At 41.7% G+C, this 25,727-nt stretch overlaps 2 protein-coding genes across 2 annotated transcripts; one reads left to right on the forward strand and one right to left on the reverse strand.

The window, feature by feature from the left end:
- Positions 1–15: 15 nt before the first annotated feature.
- washc4 (WASH complex subunit 4) lies at positions 16–12,240 on the reverse strand. The gene is made up of 33 exons (XM_084555500.1): positions 12,014–12,240; positions 10,797–10,936; positions 10,636–10,689; positions 10,477–10,542; positions 10,220–10,265; positions 10,063–10,130; positions 9,897–9,979; positions 8,769–8,811; positions 8,574–8,677; positions 8,210–8,330; positions 7,982–8,105; positions 7,766–7,893; positions 7,507–7,667; positions 7,284–7,410; positions 6,968–7,093; positions 6,777–6,884; positions 6,541–6,687; positions 6,371–6,450; positions 6,027–6,132; positions 5,793–5,909; positions 5,453–5,621; positions 4,381–4,535; positions 4,213–4,287; positions 4,022–4,126; positions 3,787–3,921; positions 2,861–2,969; positions 2,709–2,775; positions 2,507–2,593; positions 2,182–2,329; positions 1,990–2,086; positions 1,496–1,692; positions 1,237–1,333; positions 16–1,048 (listed from the first exon to the last, which is right to left on the reverse strand). Exons 1-33 carry the CDS (start codon positions 12,072–12,074, stop codon positions 984–986), a joined length of 3,516 nt encoding a protein of 1,171 aa, XP_084411626.1. The 5' UTR covers positions 12,075–12,240; the 3' UTR covers positions 16–983.
- Positions 12,241–14,097: 1,857 nt separating this feature from the next.
- Positions 14,098–25,523, forward strand: slc41a2a (solute carrier family 41 member 2a; the record flags this gene model as incomplete). The annotated part of the gene is made up of 10 exons (XM_084555515.1): positions 14,098–14,475; positions 14,668–14,775; positions 16,478–16,549; positions 16,636–16,780; positions 17,340–17,486; positions 17,681–17,828; positions 19,619–19,698; positions 21,407–21,538; positions 25,114–25,262; positions 25,347–25,523. The coding sequence occupies 10 exons, from the start codon at positions 14,098–14,100 to the stop codon at positions 25,521–25,523; spliced, it is 1,536 nt and encodes a 511-aa protein (XP_084411641.1).
- Between the last annotated feature and the right edge of the window lie 204 nt (positions 25,524–25,727).

Consider the following 25,727-nt stretch of genomic DNA (forward strand, 5'->3'; position numbering starts at 1 on the left):
ACGAACGTCAAATTTCTCTGAGTTTTAATTATAATATACACACTTACAAATGCAAAGATAATTATGTGTTAATATAACATGTTTACACCAGAAAACATCCATGGCAAACATGAACTGAGCAATAAGTTGTATTTTAAGACCTTGTGCAGCATCTTAACTCAGACGTCTTTCAATACAAACTCGGAATAGTTGCACATTTACACTCAAAAGTGCAAATTTAATTCGTCTTCAAATACTGAAGTTTCATCTCCAACACAAGTTAATTCATGGAATGTAATTTCACATGTACCACAAGTTGATAGAACATTAGGTTACGACAAAAACACCTCCAGTGCAGCAGAAAAATGATTAAAATTTAGTTTGTTGCATTGTATTATTTCTAATTTACTTCATCAAAACAAGCATCCAGTTTAGAAAGGCACACATGCAACTCGATTCATACAATGTGGTTTAACTGACAAAGAAATAGTGCACAAATATGGCACACAAAGGATCGTACAATGAAGACATTCTCATAACAGAGCTTCTATTATAGGCCCTGAACAATCACAATTAATTCACTGGACGCCATCAGCAAAGTAGGTCAATGAAAAACAAAAAAAACACAAATTAGTCCATGACTGAAGAGGACAAACGTACAGCTTCTACTGTAGAAAAATAATCCAGTCTCTCCATTGACACCATAGATTTCTTTCATCAAACGATCGCTTGTGTTAATGCTACAAATTCAAACTGGCCGTGGGATGTTGCACTGATGTTTCTGGGAAAACCGAAACACAAAAAGACACTTCCTGCAGAAGCACCTAGCGTACACATTCGTTCTCTAACGAAGACGATTCGTCGAGTCTTAAAAGCATCCGACAGTTTTTATGCAGTTTCCAGTCTTATTCCTGAACCTCACACATCAGTGCAGTCAGCTGCTTTATATCTTCTCATGTGCATGCTCTCCTTCGCTCTGCAGCAGTTAGGACCCACAGTGAGGCTCACTTTGAGGCAGGGTCAGTGGGCGTGGAGCCGTCTGAGGGACCTCCTGCTTTGGCAGTTTCTTCTGGTGAAAAAAAAAAAAGAAAAGACAAAGTTACTTTTGACACAAAGACTTCATCGGTCATTAATCAGGACACGATCTTTCCATCTAGGTTTGAGTAATCGTCTGGAATAAGCCTGTAAAGCACGGTGGCTGTGCCAGTGGTTCTGCATAATTAAAAGGCTCCATTAATCACTAGAGCAGCCTCGAACCTTTATCTTTCTTCTCCTGAGTTTCCTCGGCCGCCGTCTTGTCGGCTCTGAAGAAGATGCGGGCGCTGCTCAACGAGAAGTAAAGCAGCTCAAACTCCTGCAGCGAAAGGGAGACGAGGAATTCAGAAACATATTTTATACGTCATGGCCATCACGACAGCTGCTTCTAAAGCTATGTACACCCATCAGGCATAACATTATGACCCCCTCCCTAATATTGTGTAGGTGTACATAGTAGATAACAGACTGACTACTGCACCTGGAGGTAGACATCCAGCCTCTTCTGCGTGAGATTCATCGTTTGCAGCAGCTTCTCGTCCTGGCTGGTAGACTGGACGTTCTGCTCCTTCACCACCGCATTCATCTCTTTTTTGTACTTATCCCTGACAGCATGGAACCAGTGCAACGAGTCAAACTCCAGATACTGGTCCAGCAGCTTCAGGATGTATGCTACACCTGAGAGAGAGTTAGAGTGACGGAGAAATACAGCAGCGATTGCGGGGAAAAGCACAAGAGGAGAATTTATCAAGAGCAAATACAGAAATAAAGGACACTTCTTTAATTGAATTGAATTAAAAATCATGTTTTGCTTTCTCTCGTTAGAAATGGTTACTGGTCTTTCATAACCAACTAAAGTTGGGTCGAAATTGAAACATCTCTAAATGAGTTCATACTGAAATAAACTGGAATTGAACTGATTCAGGATATCAGTAGCGGTATCCAGGCCTAATTGATTGCGACTTTCCCACTCACCCATTGCGAAGCCATCGTCTGTGAAAGCGGCTCCAGTTTTGTTCTTCTTGTTGAGTTTCTCTTTGCAGCTGATAGAGTGCTCCACGAAATTCACAGTCTACAAAAGAAAATCATTGCGTATTAGATATCGAGAGAGCACACAATAAGTACTGAAGGTATGCACCGATCAAAATGAAGAGTCTCTGCACTGACCAGCGGGGGTACAATCATGTAGAAGTTCCTCAGGTGCATGTTCTTCGCACTGCGAAACTCAGGTGCGAACACCGCCACCAGCTTCTTGAAGTACTCCGTCCCCTCGGCAGAGTTGCTGGTCAGATCTCCCAACACCGAGTCCAGGACGCTGGGAATGACACACAATGTTAAAAACGGGCAAACACACAGTTTGATTACAATACATTGTCCATCTGTGGTGTATTTAACAGTGGAAATACATTCAAGGGGGTGTGGGGATGCATGAAACAAAACTAAAGTAAAATATGTATAGAGTAATTTGAGGGACAGGAGGCTTTTAACTTACCCTGCAGCTCTCTGCGTCTCCTCTGACAGTCCCTCCTCCTTCACCAACTCCTCAAAGTTGACAATATCCTCCAGGTCTGGGACAAATCTGCAGACGACACAAAATACTTCAGATTTAATCTCCTAATTACACATATAACTGTAACAGCACCCTCCAGACAGAGACTTCCTGTCTACAAACTGCTAAAAACTTTCTCTTCTACCTGATTGCGCTGCTACAACAGTGGAGGCCTCCAGAGCGGATCATGCGCACATAGCCCATGGCGTTGCCTGAAAGAAAGAAAATGTAACAAGGTCTTTGTCTGCACCTGCAGCCGTTCAATGAGTCAGCTTTACACCAAGAAGAGTTTCTCACCAATCTGGCTGATGAGCTGTCTGAACTGGTCCAGATAGCTCTGTCCGTCGGGAGTGATGCCAAGCTTTCTGATGCCACGGTTAAACTTCTCTGCCCGCTCAAATGGGTACTACAACGAAAATACAAAAACAACTAAAGCTGGATCGTATTTGGCAGAGAGCCACACGGGATTTTATATTTAAAACTCAAGTCTAGAAAAAAAAAGGCCTGTATTTACTGACAGCCTGGGTTTTTAAAGTGGCAGCTTAGTCTCATCAATGGAGGTTAATGTCAGCTTAATCACTGGCCCAGACTTGTTCTCAAGTCTTATACACCGATCAGCCACAGCATTAAAACCACTGACAGGAGAACTGAATATCATTGACCATCTTGTGACAATTCAGTGTTCTGATGGGAAACGTTTGGACCTGACATTCATGTGGATGTTTCTTAGACATGTAGCACCCACCTAGACCAGACCAGGCACCCCCACCCCATAGCAATGGCACTCCTTGATGACAGCAGCCATCCCCAGCAGGATGCAGCCCAACACAGGCACACAAACAAAAATGGTTTAAGATCAACTCAGAAAAAACATGAAGAACAGCACAAGGTGTTGACCTGGCCTCCAAATTCACCAGATCCCAAACTGATGTATCTGTGGGGTGATCCACAGAGGCCCCTCCCCTCAACCCATAGGACCCAAACGTTCAAACTAACAATATTCTGTTGCCAGACGCCACAGGACACCCTCAGAAGGCCCATGTCTATTCTCTGATGAATCACAACTGTTTTGGAGGTACAAAGGAGACCTGCACAGTATTAGGAAGGCGGTTTTAATGTTGTGGATGATCGGTGTTAAATTCTACCCATACAAAATTGTGTCAATTCTGTCAAATTTGTATCACTGGTAAAATAACTTTATTCAGAGAGAGAAACAACCGTACCTTCTGATCCGACTGGTCCTTGGTTTCTCTGAAGAAGCGGATGTCCTTGATGAGCCTGGACTTGATGTGCTCGTCGTACATAAACTGACTGAAGATGTAAAACTTTTTCCGCAAGAACTGGTAGGTGAAATTGACCTGAAGAAAGAAGACGAGATAAGTGCAACGTTTGTGACATAAGCCCACATCTGAGAGAGACTAGTACAAAAGGAGGTACTGTAGTTTGCTGTAAACTCACAGTGGTGTTCATAATGCCCGTGCCGTGTGTTCGGATGGAGTTGGCGATGTGACGGATGTTGATGGTGTTCAAGTGCTTGTTGTTACTCGCCTTCTCTATGAAGATCTGTTGGACGGCAGTGATTTCAGTGAAAACTGTACAACAGAGACAACGGTGCTGTGAGTTTTAACAGTGAGAATATAGAGTCTTACCTGGTTGTTGAGGTTGTAAAGGTAGCGTGAGACAAAAACGTGAATGTTCCTCATGATCTCCAAAACATCCAATCCCTGAAGAGAAAACACAGGTGAAACATTTAACAAGCACTTTGCTTAAAACGCCACCTTTGCCAGATATGTGAGCTGCAAAAAAATGAAACAGACCTGCTCCAGCGTCTGGCTGGGCAAGTGTGCCTCTGTCATCGTGAGACCATAGCGCTGCGTAGCGAGGTTTCTCATCTCACTGTAGGTTGCCCAGTCATGCAGAGCGACAGTGGTCAGGTTGTAGAAGGTTTTATCCAGGTAGTGGGTCACGTAGGCTACAGGAATAATAAAAAAATCAAACAAAAATATCACCTTCAACACCTCTTCCTGTAGATGTCAGCCTTATACTGTACATGCAGATCGTAACCCATGTGAAAAAAGTTCCTTTGTTCATTGTTCTGAACAAATAAGAACAACAACCTTTAGTACAAAGTTGTGTATTTACACCAATCAAGCATAACATTATGACCACCGTTCTAATATTGTGTAGGTCTCCCTTGTGTCTCCAGAACAGTTGTGACTCATCAGAGGATGGACATGGGCCTTCTGAGGGTGTCCTGTGGTGTCTGGCAACAGGATGTTGTTAGTCTCATCCCACAGATACTTGATAATCTTCGAATCTCATGAATCTGGAGGCCAGGTCACACCTTGTGCTGTTTTTCATGTTTTCTTTTTAGTTGTTCCTAAACCGTTTTTTGTGTGTGTCTGTGTCAGGCTGCATCCTGCTGGGGATGGCTGCTGCCATCAAGGAGTGTCATTGCTATGAGGTGGGGGTGCCCGGTCTGGTCTGGTCTAGGTGGGTGGTACATGTCTAAGTAACATCCACACGAATGCCAGGTTCAAAAGTTTCCCAGCAGAACATTGAATTGTCACAAGATGGTCAATGTTATTCACTTACACTGTCAGTGGTCATAATGTTATGCCTGATCAGTTTATGTATAGAGCACAAAACCAGCATCCAATTTGCCATTTGGACAGTCCAGTCTCTTGCAGACACAGAATTCAACAAGTGGCCTTTAGACGCCACACAAGCCTAATTTTACATCAATATAAAAAACATTATATACAATAAATAATTCAGTGACCTAACTGAGCCACTAAATGTTACTCTTGATATTCTCCTGATAATCCACAACAACACAGGGCTAGAAATGATCTGCGTGTACATGTATGAGCAGTTTTTTTAATGCACCTTTGATATGTATGAAGCGGTTGAAGAATCGGATGGGTTTGAGGGAGAAGAAGTGAGCCAAGTCCTTCATGCCAACTTTGAAAGGGTTCCTGTCGTCGAGCTTCAGGTGGGTGTGAACAGAGAGGCGCAGGTCCTTCTCGATCTCCTTACACAGCTTGTCGAGCAGGTGCTGCAAGAGTTAGAGAGTCACAGGGTTGAGAACATTTATCAAACTGACATATAAAACACAAGTATCCCATACGTAAGTGGAGTATGTGGAGATGAGATACCTCACTGACATACATGTACTGTACATTTCCACTTTCTGCTTCTCACTTTGTCATATTCAATCTGTTCGTACCTCGTTGAAGACGTCCATGATCTCCTTGTCGTAGCTCTCCAGCAGCTGGTCACATGACTCCATGTGCTTGGCATACAGCATGGATGGCACGCTGTCTCTTAGCGCACTAAACATGTACTGCTCCAGCCAATAGTAACCAGACAAAGAAGAAGAGAAAGAACAATTAAAACAAATTTAGCTTTTAGTTTATATGAGTAAGCAAGTTTTAAACCTTTAGAAACCAGTTCAGCTTACGTGGATTCGAGCTGCGTCCACAGCATAATCGTATACATCATCTAAGTAGATGGGAAACACAGCTCGGTGCCAGTAAAGAAAACTACAGTCACACTGCAGCTTGACCCTGGGGAACAATGAAAACTTTTAAAACTAATCTTGAAGTAGATGATTTGTGTCCTAAGAAGGTGATGTTACAGCGCTTTCTTTTTCATACTGAAAGCTGCCCATCGCTTTGGCTCTAAATCACCCATAACCATCTAAACATCTAGAAATTTACACCACCACCACCACCACCACCGATAATCAGCTTTCCAGATCTAGGACGTTGGTTCAAAAATAGACTGTGTGTGAAAACCTCTCACCTTTCACTCAGCTCACTAATCAGGTCCAGCTTCTTCAGCACAAGTTGCAGCGGAAGCAGCTCCTCGTCTTTGAAGGTTTTCTAGAAAATAAGTTTGGAAAATTAAGATAAAATAAAAAGACACACATGCGTACGTATATCATTAATCATTGACGTCTAACCCCGACATACCAGCTGAGTGCCAACACACAGAGCCAGGGACACCACGAGGCGCCGCTCCTTTGTGCTGGGTCCGTTCAGAGCATTTTCCGCCAGCACCAAAGACGACAGCACGTCCAGCCGCTGCTCGCTGTACTTCTTGTCGGAGATCACCCTTTTCTTCATTGAGAAAAACAGTGTTGTTTAAAAGGAGGGAGGCTTGTGTGGCGATTAGAAGAATCGAAACATCATTTATATCACGTATTCACCTTGGCTATGCCGATGGCGTTGAGGGCCTGCGACTGCAGCTGCTGAGAGATGTGCGAAACGGAGTCGGCTACAACCATGGACCGCCTGTGAAACGTGTGCTCCACAGCCTGAGGGGAGAGTCACATGACGTTACTTCAGTTTTACAGAAAAAAATGAAATAAATAAAAATAACTTGAAAGTGCACACGCACCTTGAGCAATTCAACCAGTCGACAGAGTGCTTTGACAGAGGTCTTTGTCATGGGCCGCTGCATCGACATGTACATGTTCATGGTTGTCTTAATGATCGTGCTGATGCTGTAAGCGTACAAGATTCCCTGCGAGCGGCAGAAAAAAAAAGCAGGAGGAGGCTGTAAGTGAGTCGTCATGAACAGTAAGAGTATTTAAGAACAGAAAGTACATACAGTACATTTTAGGTATATTCACAAGTAGTTATAAAAGAGAACAAATGTGAATATGTGGTAAACTGTCAGTGCCATGTACATGATAACACAGATATGTATTTACCTGCACAAATACATTACACCTGCTGTTGAGATCTTCTGCCAGCTTGTCATTTTTATGCTCCTTGGATAATATGGACTCCATCTTCATCATCCAGGAAGTTACAAACACATAGTAGGACTGAACATCCCTGGTGACAAAAATATACAAATCAATCAGATTTATTTACCTTATTTTGTAAATAAATATCAAATTTAAAATGTGGACAACTTTCAGGCCGACTAACTTTGTTAACGTCTGAGCTCTTTGCTGCAGGTAGGTGTCTCTCTGTGCTCTGATGGCCTGTAGACTCTTCTTATCCATCAGTTTAGCTGCAGCTTGGACTTTGGCGACGAGGAAAGTATCAGGAAACCAGATGATATTTGCAATCAGAGTGACGGCTGGAACCTGCGCAAAAGTGGCACACAGTAACACACGTGAACAAGATCTGGCAAGCAGCTAAAGGAGAGCTGTTGTCGACAGGCAGGTGAAGAACACACAATCACCTTTTTACAGACGTCGAGCAGCGCCTTGTAGAACTTTTTGTCGACGCTCCTGAAGATGTGAAAGTGAAGCACGAAGAGGCCACAGACGCCAGCGTATTTATCTCTCTGGTCAATTTCCGAAGGTTCACCTGAAATAAACAGCACAGCCACGCAGTCATATATGAGTTTATAGCTGAGAGTAAGTGAAACTAGTTTATCTTGTGGAAAGACACTGACCAATTTTGGACTCAATGTTGGAGAATATGGCGCGAATGTTGAGGGTGAACTCCTCAGCAAAGGCACTGTTTTTGGCGACGGACACTCCCTCGCCAGGATCGTCAAATCTCTGCTCCACGCAGGCCTGTGACCATCAAAAGAAGTGTATTCAGTCACGTCCTAAAATGTTGTTTTAAATCATTTCTATATAATAACAACAAAATAAAGGTCTGAAAGAAAAGAGGTCACCTGCAGTATCATGCCATCCAGCAGCTGCCCCTCCAGCTTGAGCAGGAGCTTCTCGAAGGGTTTCAGCTTCTCTTCGGGGATGGAAAACTTCCCAGGGTTATGGTGTACGGATTTCAATAACCTGGGTGAGAATAGTACAGTTATATATAAATTTTTATGCCACATAAATGTATAAGAGCAAAAAGGGATTTTGATATTTAATGGAAAGGTGGTTATTCCTTGCTTCCTGACCTGTTTTCTTCACTACCAAAAAAAACAGATGAACATACAGCACATGTAATAAATATAAATAATATTTGGCTTAAGCGATTCCTTTATATCAGTGGTGGCAACAGTTGTGCGTGTTGTGTGTCTCTGTGTTAACCTTTTATACATCTTCCAGTGATCCTTCAGCGTGCCATGATTTTCCATAATCTCATCGAGTGTGAGCAGCACCACCAGCAGCTCCCCCAGGTGTTCGTACACGATCTGCAGAGGGAAATCAGAACAGACACGGTGAGAAATGATTACAATTATTACTGAATACTCACTAAAGATCTTAACCAGTCTTAAAACTCACTTGGAAATGGACACCTGATGACTCGATGATTTTTGTTGCACCCCTGAGATACGAGAAAGAAGACACTTTAGTACATTTTATCTTCTATTATAACGGTAAAATGTGTAATGTGTATTGAGACCGGAAATGGGAGCGCTCACTGATATTGTAACGTTTTTCATCTGCGAGGACATATATATATATATATATATTGGCACGAACATCCTCGCAGTAAATTGAAATATTACAAACTGTTGTACCCTGCCTCTCGCCCAATGACAGCTGGGATAGGCTCCAGCCCCTTCACAGGACAAGTGGTTACAGAAGATGAATGAATGAACAAGCTATTGTTGGAACTGAGTCAGTCGAGCTTCAAGCGCTTGTAAAAAGTTCTTAAAAAAAAAAAGCTTGCATCACAGGAGTTGTCTTGACAGTAACGAAATGCTCTGAGAGGCTTGTGATGATGAAAAGAAAAGAAAAGAAAAGAAAAAACACTCAATTGCTGGAGCCCTTCCAGTTTACACATAGGTCTGTGCTAAAAAGCTCTTCACTCTGGAGCATTTTAATTCCCAGAGGAGGTATGAAGGGAATCCTTTTTATGGACGTCAGCTGAGCATTTAATATAGGATTGTTCCGGGCATCCTACAACCTACAACACCAACTCTGCCAGCTCTCCATGCTGGCAATCACTACCCTCCTCAGCTATAGAGTGGAGGAGCAGGTTAAACATAGGAAATTACTGTTGCCAACACTTGCAGGTTTGGCATCAGGCCTCCATATAGTGACTGCACCTCTGGTGACTCCTCATTCAAGATCCTGAAATTAGCTGATGACACAAACCCTCATCAGGGACGGCAACAAGTGCAGACATTTGTTAAAAAGCCCCTACTTCTTTGCCTCTGCTTACATTCTATGTCTATGTCTAAGAAACACTAAAGAGGGTTTACTTACTGGTGCCAACATTTTGTCACTACCATCTGCGAGGACTTGAAGTGGGGGAGGAATTTCAGTGTAATTAGAGTGCAGACTATTAAATGATGTTTTGTCTGATCGCAGTGAGTCTGAAGCCCCTCTCTATAAAGGAGTCTATTTAAACCGGTCCAACAAGAACAGTACGTCGACTGTGTAACTTCTGCTCATAGATCTTACTTGTTGCTGTTGTAGAGGGCGGCCAGCTGGTGAACAATGCTGACCACCACTTCATAACATCTTGAAACGAAGCAGGACAGTTCCTATGAAAGCACAAAGAGAGAATCTATGAACGTCTTCTTGACTTCATTAAATTATGTTCTAACAGAAATGATTCACTACCCACCTGTAGGAATGAGATGAATCTACCCATCTGAATCTGGGCCTCCCCTTCAACAACACTGGTGTCAGACACTGAAACACAAACACACATGTGTGTCTTATTTTAATCAGTTAATTAAGAAGCACTGGACAAACCTGGAATAAATGTAAATAGTGATTACCTCCCTCTCCGTAGTACAATAAGCCGTTGTAGAACTTGGTTTCTGCCTGGAAACAAAAAAACATCCACAGCACACATCAGTATATCACAGAACTACACAAACTAAAAGATATCAACCAGTGATGTCTATTTAAAGTTAGTAGGAAGGCAGGAAATGCACCAAATACATCCGTTAGACCTTAAAGATACACTCATGATAAAGCAACACACAAACAAACCTCCCAATAGCACAGAGTACACTGTTTTGACCAAGCTTACCTCATACTTGAGCTTTTTCACTTCACTACAGAGAGCAGCATACACTGTGATGACTTTGTTTAGAACCTGCACACAAATAACACAAGCCAGTTATTAAAAAGTCTCAAACAAGTTGCATATTGAAGTCTGCAACTTTTTTTTTTTTTGGTCTTTACTTACCTTGTTGTCTGTTTTGATTAACTCTAACAAAGATGACTGTTCATAGGGGAGAAGCTGAAAGAGAGGAGATGGCATTAGGAAGGAAATTACACAAGCTTAAACTGTGTAAGAGAAACATCTTTTTAAGGTGGTTTTACCGCCACTCAGTTTTGGTGTCTTACCTTGAGAGCGATGGGGTCCAGAGTAAAGTCCCACACGTCTCCGATGGAGTCGTCCAGAGCTTCTTCGATACCCTTCAGCTGAGAGGTGTACTCCTCCAGAAACTTTGTGTAGTTCTTCAGCTGAACCTCTGTGTGAATTTCTGATGGGTGGAAGGTTTGACACACACTGAGTGACCGACAGTTATGGTATTAAAAAAACACTTTTGAGTTCACAGTACTTAAATCTGTAAACGTTCCACCACTGCAACATCTGGACTAAAATCATCACCAAGGTTATGGTTTTTGGCATTTGTTTAAAATAACTGAGGCAGCTGTTGATTCAACTGTGTTTTCATTTAGGAGGCTGCAAGATGTAGAAGTATTGCATTGCATCCTGTTGTGTTCAATTAAATCCAGTTTAACAATGTCACTAACTACAGTTGAACTAGCACATTTCTCACACTACTTCAACACAAACTAAACATTATAACAGTCATGATGCAGGACTGTTATATTAGAATGTATTAGTTTTCACTAGTGTATCTAATGTTTTGTAAAGTGAGTGTAAAGTTACTCATATGATGTTATAAACTTATTAGGCATTGTTCAGATATACCCCATCATTAGCAAATATAGCTACAAAATATATAATACACTAAAATAACTAAAATACTGTTTAACTTGAACACATTTCAGTCCCATTATTAAGAGACTAGAATGCAAATAAGCAAATCTGCCTGGAGTTAATGTTTATATTTTATAAGCCATAAAGAGGAAGAAGCACTATATGCACAAGCACAACGCAAACAAAAAAAAATCCCCAAGTCATGTAGCAATGGTTCCTTTTTGTTTAACAAAAAAAAAAAAAAAATGGGAGAAAGGTTTTATTACTTGTGCTGTAGTCGCTGTCAAACGGATCAGCTGTGTGTGACAGACTGCGCTGATTAATGTTTGCTAACTTGGCTAAAGCTATCCCTTAATGTTTGGAGTTTACACTTTACATTGTACCTAGTCTCTTCATGCTGGAGGTTCACTTTAACTAACGCTAAATAATTTCCAGTGTACTTATTTGATGAGGAAACGACTGAATCGGACAGAATTGTTTTCTTCTAGCAAATATACGCAGCCCAGTGCTGCAGCGTCTTGCTAGCTACACAAGCTAGCGCTGGATGCTAATGTTGTTAAAGTTAGCACGTCGCTGTCTTTCTCTGTATGTCAGGACCAGACGGTGCACTTACTTTGTGAACCGTCGTCAAAACGGTCAAACTCCCAGTCGGGTGTGATGGTTTCTGTCGCCATACTGCCAAAATATATGTCCCAATTAACACCGACACAGTGCAGTTAAAAAGTGGAGCTATGCGATCCCATGATGGATCTTATGATTTTGTGAATGGCCGCTAGTGCTCATGGGAAATAGAGTCCACAGGAGTGGACCGTAGCTAGATAGATAGATAGATAGATAGATAGATATTATCTGACTAATTATGATACGCTGGTCTGCCACAATATTATGACCACTGACAGAAGAAGTGAATAACATTGACCAGCTTTGTGTTTGTTCTGCTGGGAAACATTTGGACCTGCCATTTATATGGATGATACTTAGACATGTAGCACCCACCTAGACCAGATCAGACACCCCCACCCCATAGCAATGACACTCAGCAGCCATCCCCAGCAGGATGCAGCCTGACACAGACACACACACAAAAACGGTTTAGGAACTAAAAAAAGTTGAAGAACAGTACAAGGTGTTGACCTGGCCTCCAAATTCACTAGATCCCAAACTGATCAAGTATCTGTGGGATGATCCACAGAGGCCCCTCCCCTCAACCAATAGGACCCAAAGGCCCCCACTAACAACATTCTGTTGCCAGACACATCAGGACACCCTCAGAAGGCCCATGTCCATGAGTCACAACTGTTTTGGCGGCACAAGGGAGACCTACACAATATAAGGAAGGTGGTCATAATGTTATGCCTGACCGGTGCATATAGTTGTTAGGCTGCTGTATGGTATATTATAGTATATAACAAACAAACAATAAACATGTGTAGTATTTTGTCTTGTCTATCTTCTGCAGGCTGTTGCTGCATCTGATTATGCAAACAATGGATATAACAGAAAGTAAAATATGTGCTGCATGTGTGTGAGTCTGTGTGTGTGTGCATGCGGAGGCGGGGATAATGCCACAGTGGAGACTCAAGACACTATTCAGACGACAACAGAGTCTGGGGGGAGGAAGAGTCACGGTCACCAGTACCGTGCTAGAATACACACCTCTCCTTCGTCTATGGTGCAATAACAACAAGGTAAGATTTTTCTGTTTATTTTGCAGTACAACTCACACTTACTGCCCAAATGTTGCTTAACCTAACAAATTAACACTTTTTTTAACATGATGATTCAAGACTGAGTGTGTTAGCAGAGATGCTAGTGAGACTGAGACATACCAAGAGAAAGTAGGCGTTGGAAATTAATTTTCCATCATAATTTCCATCTCTCAAGTTCTTATTCTGTTCGCAACACTTTTGATTCTTAACACATGTAATTATTGTGTTTGTTCTGTGTACTCTTGTGTGTCTGCAGGACTTTGCATTGATAACATTAACCACGTTGCCCTTTACAGAAACCTTGCGTTTCATAATTTGATGCTTCTTGATTCTAAACTATACATTATTTAATATATGTAAAAATTACATCATATTTGATAGGATAAAATGGGTTATAAAGAGTATTTTGACACATTTTGATGCACTGTCAGCCATATTTCTGAAGCTTGTGGAAAAAAAGCGACATATTTTATACAATTCCTCTCTTATAACTTGTTAACCTCAGCTGTTTAGAACCTGCTCATCTCTCGGGAATGTCAGATAAGTGTATTGTGTCAGTTAAACAACGCAGCCTCAGTGTGGGTGATGGGAAAAGGGCATGAGGAATGATAATGCAGGCAATCCGTGCTGTCAGATGACTCTAAAACAGCAGCAGCCGAGCGATTATCATGCTAAGGTTGATTTTGATTTCTTCATGGAGCTGAGATATGTATTAAAAGTTCTGTTATCTCAAAATGTCATCATTGTCTGATACAAATATTTATTAACTAATTGTGATCTGAGTTTTTGATACAAAAACTGCTGTTCACTTTTTTCAAGCTATTTCATGAATAATTGATGCTTGTAAATATCCTGTGTGTTGCACAAGTTATAGGTTATTAGTTTTATTTTCATTGTCAAGGAATTCTTGTTTCGTGTGGCTAATTTGTTCTCTGCATCAGCAACCAGAGGAGCAGGAACAACTTCCTGGCACACCCAACTTTTCGTAATGGTTGTCCCAGAGTCACAGAGTAAGAAACTTCTCCAAAGTGGCTCTGAGGGAGCGAACGTGAGCCAACAATACAGTCCCAACCCATCCTTATCACATCTCTCTGAAAGGCAACAACATTTGAACTCCAATGGAAACGTATCACCACTCAACAACGGCCTCCATTACGAGCCACGAGACTACACTGAGACAGACTCTCTGCTCCCCAATGAACTCTACAGTGGGTCAAGGTTTAGCGGATCCACGAGAGCAAAGGATGCAGACGACTCAGGTGCGCCCGCAGAGTCGGTCTGCTCCATGGTGCTGCAGATCCTGGTGCCGTTTCTGCTCGCCGGGCTTGGGACAATTTCTGCTGGGTTGCTGCTTGATATGGTTCAGGTGAGGACACAGGAAAAATAAAAACAGGACACAGGGGGAGTTTGGACCATAGATTATCTCCCAATAAGTGTCATCATTTCTACTGATGATTGAGGGAACATTGCCTCAAAAAAACTGTTGCCTGTTTGTGATGAGAATATTGCCCAGAAGTTTACAACTGTATTTTGCACCCTGTATGTGTTTTCATGTCAGAACTGGGAGGTGTTCCAAGATATCACAGAGCTCTTCATCCTGGTCCCAGCTGTTCTAGGCATGAAGGGGAACCTGGAAATGACTCTGGCCTCGAGACTCTCAACTGCTGTGAGCATGTGCACGCCACTGCAGATACAGAAACACCAATATGTGTAAAACCTGTGACTATTTGTCAGGAAGGTCTACATACAGTAGTATTTTACTGGCACAACATAAGTAAAATGTCAAGACATTAGGCTAAAAGTATACAGTGGAATGTGAAAATCTGAAAGAGATGGGCAAAAGAGCACATTAAGAACACAATGGATCCAAAGGCTGACTGCAACGTCCTTCTCAGAATTATATTTTTGCTGTCTTGAACCATGGGTGTGAAACTCCTCACTGACCTGTGATGAGCAGCAGATCGGCCAGCAGTACAATATCCTGCGGCACAAATAATTGCTAACCATTGCAACCACTCAAATCCGACACGTTGCTGTGGAACAGGAGAGTATTTTATGATCAAATTATACCACAGTTATACCAGTCACATTCTGATATTAACTATAAAGCCATAAACATCTACTGCAGTCCAAAAACTTCCCTGTTGCACTGGGTGACAGGTTCCTTTATTATGATCACCATGTGGTTTATTTTGAGCCAGTCCTATTCTGGTGTCATTAATGGTCCTAATTCATGTAAAAAGATTCTAGCTGTTTTGATAAATCCTTGAGATATTAAATTAAATATTAGATTTGTGTCCAGTTTTTTAGGGAGTTATGTCTGTATTATTGTTGTGTTTCTTCCCAATACCCTCTCTGGATCATTCAACAGCCTGAATTAAGAACAGATCAGCTCCAAACTCAACATAAAACATTTTTATTTTTCATGGAATACTACATTGACCTTATCCTGTAAAGCAGGGCCGTTTCTAGCTTAGTGGGGAACCTAAGCAAGATGATGTTTGGGGCCCCCAATTTGTCAAACTACGATGAAGAAGAGATTACTAACCCTTAGATGGTCCACTAAGATGCCACAATCCATTACATTTCATGTAATAGTGTAGTGAAATGTAATAGTACAGTTAAAACTATGCGACAGTGCGATCCAACGAATATGATCCAATCCAATCCAATCCAATTTTATTTGTTAAGCACTTTAAAAACAACCACAGCTGAGCAAAGTGCTGTACAGAGAAATAAAATAATGATGTGTTAATGCTGCAAAAAACACCAGTCACGGCGTATCATTGCAGTTTATTGTATTTATATCCTACCTTTAAGCATTTAAGGAATGTAATAAACACAAGAGGCAGATTTTAATTCTCCTCAGATGAGGTTGAACATGCAGCTTTGGGGCCCCCTGGTGGCTTGGGGGCCCTAAACGTTCGCATATATAGCAAGAAACGGCCATGCTGTAAGGGCCCTGTTTGTCTGGAAAAAGATTTTATAGTTTAAGCTCCCTGTAACAATATTTTATGAAATTTTTGTCAGTATACGATAACATTTTTTTTTCTTGCTCAAAATTTAGAGGTTGGATAATAAGAGGCCAGTTTTTCAGATCTCACAAGAAATCTGTCAGTTTGTTTAACCCCAAAGGTTTAATTAATATATACTCAAGTTGAAGTAGAAGTATAGAATCAAAAGTATTGGTGCCACTGCAAAAATATTAAGTTCAGTTTTCAGTTGACAAAAGTAATGGTTTAGCTCCTCTGAAGCTCTCTGTTGTGTCATTGTCTTCATCTACTTAATGCATTAACCCCGTTGCCACGGAAAAAGCAGATATTAACTTTTTCATTTTTAATGAGTTAACATATATCTGATGTTGTCAGGTGAATGCAGGAAAGATTGAATCTGCCAGAGAAAAGTGGATGCTGATTATTGGGAATCTGGCGCTCAAGCAGGTACTTCATATTCATTTGCCAATTGTGAGTTTATTGCAACCTCTCAAGAACTGAAGCTGTTGTTTAATACTGCTCTCATTTCCCAGCTACAAGCCACTGTGCTGGGTCTGTTGGCATCCCTCATGGCAACTCTGCTGGGCTGGATGGCGGAGGGAAAGATGCCCTTAAATCACATGGTGCTCCTGTGTTCAACCAGTGTTTCTACTGCTTTTGTGGCTTCGCTGCTGCAAGGTAACGACAAAAATCATTGAACCACTGCCCATGTTGAGAAAGCTTAAACATATGCAAGACACAATGCTTCAGTCCTCTTGACTTCTTGTTAATTAGCTGTGAAACATAAAAGAATACGTTCACAGCTCCTCACCTCTGGGTTGCTGAGAAATCCATTTTGGTTTTCTCCATTTTTGTTAACGTCATCAATTTTCACAGCTCTTTCTTTAAAGAGTTGTCTTTGCCCTACTTTCATGGAATGATTCATGTTTTTATTGTGATTTTTTTAATGAAACTACATAAAAAGGGAAGTATGGACTGAGAGACTGTGGTGCCATCATCCAAATTTCTTTTGGGGTTTATTCATTCTTGGTTGCAGAATGTCTCTGGATCAAACCACAATTTCAGTTTAATCACAGACTTATTATTAATACCTCAGAGCCACAGAGGCAGAGGGGAAGCAAGGAATTATGGGCTGCATTGGCAATTGCGACTACTGTCCCCCTTTTGGCTGAGTATCAAATTTATTCTCAACATAAAGATGAAGTGTAGCCACATTCTTTATCTTGTTCTCAACCAGGTATTGTCATGGTGGGAGTGATCATTGGTTCCAAGCGGTTGGGAATAAACCCAGACAACGTGGCCACACCTATGGCAGCTAGCTTTGGAGATCTCATCACTCTTGCCTTGCTGGCCTGCTTCAGTCAGTGGTTCTACTCCTTCATGGGTGAGTGAGATGAGGACGGCAGTGAAGAGTAACGCGTTTCGTCTAATATCCAGAGACCATGCATTTTTCAGTTTTGGCCAACAGATGGTACTTGTGACCCTTGATTCACACCCACATGTCTCAAAGGCGGGTCTAGTAGTACTGTATGTGTCCTCCTAGTGGAAAACGTAAATTATTGCTGTTTCTTTTGGCAGAGATTTATCCATACGTGTTGTACCTGGTGGACCTGTTATATTTATGCCTGATCCCCGTCTGGGTGGCTGTCTCCTCCAAACACCCAGCGACTCACATCCTGCTGCGGACAGGCTGGGAACCGATCATTACAGCAATGGTCATCAGCAGGTAGTCACCTTGAGTTTACAGCTCGCATATGCATTCATAATGCTTAACGTTTTACACATTTATATGTGATTAGATTAGTTAAAAATTAAGTTGACTCCATTATGTCAAAAATCATATTCATACAGAACACAAAAAGCTCAAAGTTTGAGGAAATATTCTGCAATAATCAAATTATTAAAACAAAAACTAACAAACATATGCACCTTATTACTATTCAATATATAGAACTTTATTGTCCTGTATGGAAATTTGCCTTCTGCATTTATACTGCACACACACACAGTGTACTGAGCACACTTGAAGGAGTGAGTTAGGGGCATCGAGGGAGTTAGGGCGTTAGCTTCCTTGGATGCCGATGATAATTTACTCCACCTTCTCCAGATTTCTTGTGACCCTCAAATGTTTAAGTTAACACTCAAAAAGTCAGCCATCTGGTGAGCATTTACCTCCCCACTCTAAATCTGCAAAAAAGACTTTTAACCTCCTGACACCAGACGCCCAGAGGAGTGCGAGGCAGTTTCTAAATTTCCCCTCCCCCTGTCCTGTTCCTGAGTATGCAGAGTTTTACCGTGACGTGATGGGCTTTGTGCAAGAATCAGTGGTGCAATGGTGGTACAGATCTCACTGAATTTCAGGCTTTTCTCAAATTATGACAGATAATACGCTGCAGGTGGTACATAGTCCTCAAAGGGGTGTTAAGGGAAAGTTACAAGGCATTCTTGACAATGAAATCTGCAAGACACATTGTCCCAACAATCATTTACGCTTTGTAATAGATCAGTGGCCTTTGACTTATTAACAAGTCATCAGTCACGGAAGGTGGTGCTTATACACAGTTTCCTATAAAGTCAGAATAATATTGTTTTCAGAAACGTTGCTCTTTTTAGTCCTTTTCATATGAATCATGCTGTCATAGTCATTTCATGAGAAGATAAAAAATAAAAATATTTTATTTCAACTTTGGGGGCAGCAGTATATATCTCTAGCTGTTGGTGTGTTAGCAAACTCCTTCACTTTCATTCCATCACAAATCATCCTGGCGAATCTAAATTGCTCCATTTCACTTGAACCTCTTCCCCCATCAAGCTCTGTAGACGCCCATATACATTTTTCCTTGTTGTTTATTCGTCGGTGATGATGTGAAGATGATGAAGGAAAAAATCCCCGCTGACACCGTCTTCATTGTATATAAAAAGGTTTATTACAAAGAAGTTCAGCATCTAAGTACAAGCATCCAGGATTGCTTGGAGAGCCCTTCTGCCTTATTGAGACTCTCCCGTTCTCCTCCGGTCGTCTCCTTTTATACCCAACATGTTTGCCTATATGCATAACATCAGGAAATGAGATCATCGCTCCACCATATGAGAAACATACAGAATTCCTTTCAAACGGAAAGATGCCTTGAAACTCAACTTGACAATCAATCTTCTAGCTCCAGGCTTCCTGTCTCCAAACATAACCTAATCATTTGGCCATTTCCACACTTGACCTTTGACCGTCCCTTACACACTTTAAATTTCTTTTCTGTTGGACCATCTGTCTCCTGACACTAACATAAAGACTGACTGTCTTATCCATTTCCTTGGTCCACATCCTATGAATGGTTAACTTCACAGAATGTTTCTTTTGAAATATACCTCATCCTTTATTTCGATCAGTGCAGCGTTGCATTTCTTTCTAAATCTTCTCCTGCCAGGATTATTTTGATGAGTTTGCTAATGTGTTGTGTTGCCAGTAGCGTGTAGAATAACCCTTCTAAAAGCATGTTTTGGCGGTTTTCTTTCTTTTAGTATTGGAGGACTTATTCTGGACAAGACTGTGTCAGAGCCAAACTTGGCAGGAATCATAGTTTACGCTCCAGTTATAAACGGTGAGTTGTCCTTTATTTATGTGCTGCTTATTGTGAAGACATAAATAGAATAGAATAGTATAGACTTTATGGCCATTTGCACAGGTACAAAAAGTACAGGTACATTGGAATGCTTGTGCAAGGTTTCCTAAGTCAGGCTTAAAAAAATAAAAATAGAAATAAAAGGTAAACATTTTAAATAGCAAAACGATTATTCTACAAAATATAAACTTTGTGAAAGTAAAAAAAGAGAGACATATAAATAAATATAAAAGTGCACAGTTGGTCATTGCACATTGGGCTATTGCACTAGAATTACTGCACTTGTGGGGGATAAAAAATAACAGTAAACTACTGAAAACTACGGAAAGTTTTAACATTTATGGCATGGTAACTTTCTATTTTGTATCTTGTTCTATTTCTTGTTTTTTTGCTACTTCAGATGTCTGTACTTGCACGTTAAGCTGCTCACTTGTGCCTTAAATTGCTCTGGGAATGAGGTTGGTAATATGGTAATTCCTTCCAGCCTTGATGTCCTTGACTATCATCATGATAGTGGCTGGAAAGAAACTGTCATAGAAGCGTGACCTGTAAATTACCCTGCTGTTTGCGAATGAGCTCTTTTGTTTTTCCTATGGTGAGAACAAGGTCGTTGTTCTCACCATAGCTTATAGTATTGTTTATTTGTTCTCTGTATGAAGTCTCATCCTCATGTTTGATGAGACCCAGGATGGTTGTCTCATCTGCATAGTGGTGACACAGTTGTGGGTGTAGAGTTTGGAGCTGAGGCAGCAGCTCTGGTGGGATTCCTGTGCTGACTGAGAGCTCAGCAGAGACTTTGTTTTCCATCCTCACCACCTGTGATCTGTCTATGAGGAAATCCAAAAAACAATTACAGGTGGTTGTTGGCACTCCCAGATCTGCCACACACCACATATCACTGACATTAGGATATATACTGTATATCCACTCTAGATGGATGAAGACACAAAGTCAAAGGTTTTTATTACACATCTTATCTTTGTGGGATTTTTTAAAGCAGGGGTGAATGACCCAGGCTGAGACTAAGATGAAAGTGTTGCATAATGCAGCTATTTGTCTGTTGCTGCAAAGTCTATGAGTAACTAGAGAATCCCATTAACACAGTAAATTAATAGAGAGACAGAAACAAAAGAGGGACGAGGGACAGAAAAGAAGAGAGGAGAAGAAGCAAGCAGATCAATTAATTTATGCATCTGAATAAAATATACATGCAGCACATATAAATGATACAAATAAGAGCATATGATAGTCACAGATGACACATAGGAGGTTGATAATGGATAAAAGGAATGACTGCAACATTCAAAGTTTTCAGACAGAAAAGCTTAGTGGGTATACAGAAAAAAACAAAACCACAAAGATAGAAAACTATGTTGGCGACAAAACGGAAACTGCAGCAAACTGAAATAGTCATTTAAATATAAATGGTTAATTTAATCAGAAGTTAAAAAAAAACAAACTCAGCCGTTCAGATGATCATGTAAGCTCCTACACAAGTGTTGTGTTGTTCTCGTGAAGCGTCACTGTTATTTTTAGAGCGATGGAATCATTGATGTGACTGGCTAACCACATCCAAATTTACTCAGCCAGGTGGTTTATACGCTACATTAGCCTAAAAAGCCACATTTCTAGCAGAAAATCATACGTAACATACAATGCAACTGAAGCCACACTGTTCTCTTACCAGGTATCGGAGGAAACCTTGTCTCCATACAGTCTAGTCGCATTTCGACTAATCTGCATTTGAATTACTCACCTGGAGAGCTTCCTGAAGGAAGGAAGAGCTGCCACAACCCGTGCCACACTTTCTTTGGTTCAGGTAAGACAGCTTTTGTCCAATTCTGAGGCCTCAGTCGGGTCATCAACAAAGTCATCAATCTTTTCAACCACCGGTCAAACACATGCCACGTCATAGTTGGAAGAAGATCGGTGGATTTAAGAAAAAACAGAAAACTCTTTAGATAATACAGCAACACTGATTCTATAATAAGTCTGAAGAGTTTTGTAGAAAGGACACTGGAACAATCAGGTTCAGATGCGTAATTTGTTCATGTCGGAAGGTCTAGCGTTACTGTTGATTTTACATTTTTTAACATCCTTCACTTTGTTGGCAAAGGCCTGGTGTAGAATAGCCGATAGTTCCCATATACGATGTATCTCACCTTCACAGCCCTAAACAGTGCTCTCAAACAATTACCCATGGCACAAAACAAATATGACAACGTGTTCTAAAGATAAATGCACATACAAAATATGACAACGTATTCTAAAGATAAATGCACATACAGAATATTACAACAATAAATGCATCTAAATAAATGTAACTTTTTATTTTTTTTTTTGGGAGGATTTTTACTTGTTTTCAAATGTCCGTAAGAACGTATTTCTCTCTAAGATTTCTCTCCTTTCCTTGGAGTTCCTCTCCAGGTATTGGACACGTGGCTATTTTCACCACGTCCTCTCCAATCAGCGTATCGTAGAGCTCACTAATTTTTTCAAAGACGTTGTCAGAGGATTTCAGCTCGTGTAGTATGGTTTCAGCGGCGCCTTGAACTCTGGATTCATCAGGAGGGATACAAAGCGCGGTCAGCATCTTCTGAAGGGCTGGTATAATGCGCGGCGTCCAGAGCTTCTTCATCAGCTGGGCAAAGTGGGTCGTGAAGAAGGCCGAGGGCTCATACAAACATTCATGGTTCGTCTGGCTGGGGTGTTTAACCTGGCATCCGAAGCAGATCTCACGACAATACTCGTGCAGAATGATATTCAGCAGATGGACGATGGCGGTTTTAATGTTTTCTTGGAAAACGTTAGACAGCAAACCGTCTGGCAGGTCTTCATCCGAGGATTTGTAGTGGCACGCCGCCAAGCTCTCCTCTTGTACGGCCACTGCAGGAGATGGTAGCGATGTGGACGACTGGTCCTCCTCTTCCTCTATAATAGGAGATAATGGAGGAGATGAAGGTGGAGTCCAAGGTGAATCAAACGCGAAAGACATGATGCTCCGACTCGAAGTTGTGGTCTTCTTCAGGTTAGGGGTAAGGGCGAGCAATTTTATGCTGCGGGTAAAGAAGTGGGCAAGGAGATGGGAGTGACCTTGTTTACCCGCATTTGTCCAGCATCTTCATCCACTCCGACACCGGCACGCACAAGGTCCTGAAAAATACTCCGTTTTCAGAGTTGAAACGCTCCACCACCAGGTGACCGGCGGGGGTTGTCTTCACCTGGATTTCTCAAAACTTACTCGGTAAAACCATTTGCTCTAGGCGTCGGATTTGGTCTCCCATGTTATCCTGATCACTTTTCTGATTTCTTCACCTTCATGGAGCTTGACGGTTTCCTCCTCCCTCAAATGGGCCTCTCCCTCTTCATTTAACAGGACAAGCGATGGAATGGCTTCACCTCTCATGCATCTGGACGCCAAGCCGTTCAATACTCCCCAGTCATTTCAAGTGATTACGGTTTTCGGGGTGTCAGGACCGAAGGTTTGCCCCGGATAGAGGTGATACATACACAGTTCACCGGTGTGGTAGTTGAAAGAATACCCCCATTTCTCACCCCTCTCCAAAACCCACTCTTGCAGGAGCGGGCCCGTCGGCGGCTGCTGAAATCTGGACTTAAACACCATCAGTTTTCTCTGCGCCTTCCACACTGAGGCTTCCTGAATGACGCTCACAGGCGTCTCACTAATGATCGTGGACGTGTACGCTCTCTTACTCATTTTTATTTTTTAAATCTGGCTCGGACTGAGGCATGAAGCACCGAAACAACCTCATCGACTGAAACTATCTTTAGCTAACGTTAGCTTTTCACCGCGCTCAGAACATGGGAGGGCTCGGTTGGCATCACGTGACTATATAACATGACTGTATACTGTTAAACATGTCCGGACTTGTCCCGGAAGACTGTATAGAAATACGTCTGCACATGCTCATAAACATCCGGTTTAACATGTCCGGACTTGTCCTGGGAAGACTGGGAAGACGTATGGGGGGTGTCTGCGTGCGTGTGCGTGGGTGCCTGCGTGTGTGTTTGTGTGTGTGTGTGTGTGCGTCTGTTTCTGAGAAGAGTGTGGTGGTGTGGCAGAGGGGCACCCCCATATGGATCCAGTCACTCCCAACTTTATCAAAATACTCATACGCTCAACTGTTTCACCTTTCACCTCAAATAATTATCTGAGTTTCTCCCCAGTTTCACACAAGGCTCTAAGTACTCCCATATGTTCACCTTTGACCTTTATCAATATATCATCCTTTTACTCTACACACATTTCTGGTATCCTCCCATCTCTCTGCCCCTTTCGCCTACTTCCGCACCCCATTTCCACGTCCCTTCCTATCCCCCGCCCCCGACCCCCACACCCACGCCTCCCACCTCCCACCACACATCCCTTGACCAGGTTCATTAGTTCAGGGTCATCAATCAAATTTTGACAGAGGGTGTAGTCTGTAGTTTTTTTTTATAGCCCTGCCTTCCCCTTTGTTCTCTGTCTTGTCGTACTCGTGATTGGTCTTGTCAAGCTTTGCTCGATAGTCATGATTCTTGTTGCTTGTCATAGTTTTTTGTTCTTGTCTAATGGTTTTGTCTTTCATAGGTTATGTGTCAAAGAAGTTTTTGTTCCGTCAAGTTAAGATAGGGTTGCCAACAGTCCCTCGAAAAACGTAATCGTCACCTATTTAGAAACAAAAGTATGCGTCCTGTATTGAGCTGAAACGTGTGAATCGAAAATAGTGTGTGTAAAATGTCAATGGAATATGATAATGAATGAATAACAGGGCGCTTTATATGAAAATTTCTGGTAAAATTATTCCCAGGCCGTCTCCTGCTCTGTGACCAATGAGCTGACAGCGGGAATTGTTTATTTTTCAGGGAGTTGGCAACCCTAGTTAAGAATACCTGACATGTCTGCAGCACCTTTTTGTTTTTTTTGTTTTTTTCATTGAATGCATTTTTGTGCCTACTTCCTGCCTTTGCCACTCTGTCCTACATTTGGGTCCTACTTCCATTACCCACAACCCTCCCTGACCTTATTTTTATACCCATCATGTGTACTGTGTGTTTATTTTAATACAAGTTGTGAGTGTTTACGTGTGCAAATAACTAGTTATGTCATTTAGATTCACTTATCGCAACAATTTCCAATGATGAAGTAAATAGAGAGATAACACTGTGAGTCACATCTGTAACAGATCATGATTTTTCTCAACAAGATTTATGGTGTATTCATGTCAGACCCCGATGGCTCTGTCTGAATCTTTACATAGCATTTACATGGTATCATCTCTTGGTAGATATAAACCAGTGTGTTTAAAAAAAGAAAAAGCGTTGAGCCTTCCCCTAATACGCACATACCACACACACACACACGTGATCTGATGTTCACCTTTATCATGGCAGGAGCGAACCATCGATCTGCCCAGGTTCTGCTTCTTTTGGTCATCCCTGGCCAGTTGACCTTCTTGCACATTATTCATCTGATGAAAGGAGGCCAGACTTTGCCCAGCCCCATCTTCACTGTTGTCTTCGTGTCAGCTTCCTTGATTCAGGTCAGTCAGACAGGATTTCATATTTGCCTTTGCCAGTTCACCACCGGCCTGGTCTGCAGTAACTCTCATTTCTCTGTCTCTCAGGTCGTCTCCCTGCTGTGTGTAGCCGACTGTATGGTCCACTGTCTGTGGCGAAGGGGAAAAGACCCCGACAGCTACTCCATACCCTACCTCACAGCCCTGGGAGACCTTCTAGGGACTGCTCTCCTTTCTCTTGCCTTTCTCATGCTGTGGTGCATTGGTGACCCTGGAAGTGTATAGTTTTAAAACAAGATAAGGACTAAAAGAAAGGACACTTCCTCCAACCACTGTTTATTTGAAATAAAAAATAAAAAAATAAATAGAAAGAAAGAATCGATTACTGACCGTCAGAGGAAACCATCCATTTATTCATCACACTGTTTTAAATTAGGATTTACCAGACCAAGACTATTTTTATATTTTATATTTTTAGTCCTGATGGAA

The sequence above is a fragment of the Chelon labrosus genome, assembly GCF_963514085.1.
Source record: "Chelon labrosus genome assembly, chromosome: 11".
Taxonomy (NCBI): Eukaryota; Metazoa; Chordata; class Actinopteri; order Mugiliformes; family Mugilidae; genus Chelon; species Chelon labrosus.

What these genes read in the sequence shown, in the direction of transcription:
- washc4 (XM_084555500.1), bottom strand. Translation starts at nt 12,074, where the DNA reads ATGGCGACAGAAACCATCACACCCGACTGGGAGTTTGACCGTTTTGAC. An exon ending in GATTCATCTCATTCCTACAG is followed by an intron (nt 9,980 to 10,062) that starts GTGGGTAGTGAA and finishes GTGCTTTCATAG; the next exon opens with GAACTGTCCTGCTTCGTTTC. An exon ending in TGTGTGTTGGCACTCAGCTG is followed by an intron (nt 6,451 to 6,540) that starts GTATGTCGGGGT and finishes CTTATTTTCTAG; the next exon opens with AAAACCTTCAAAGACGAGGA.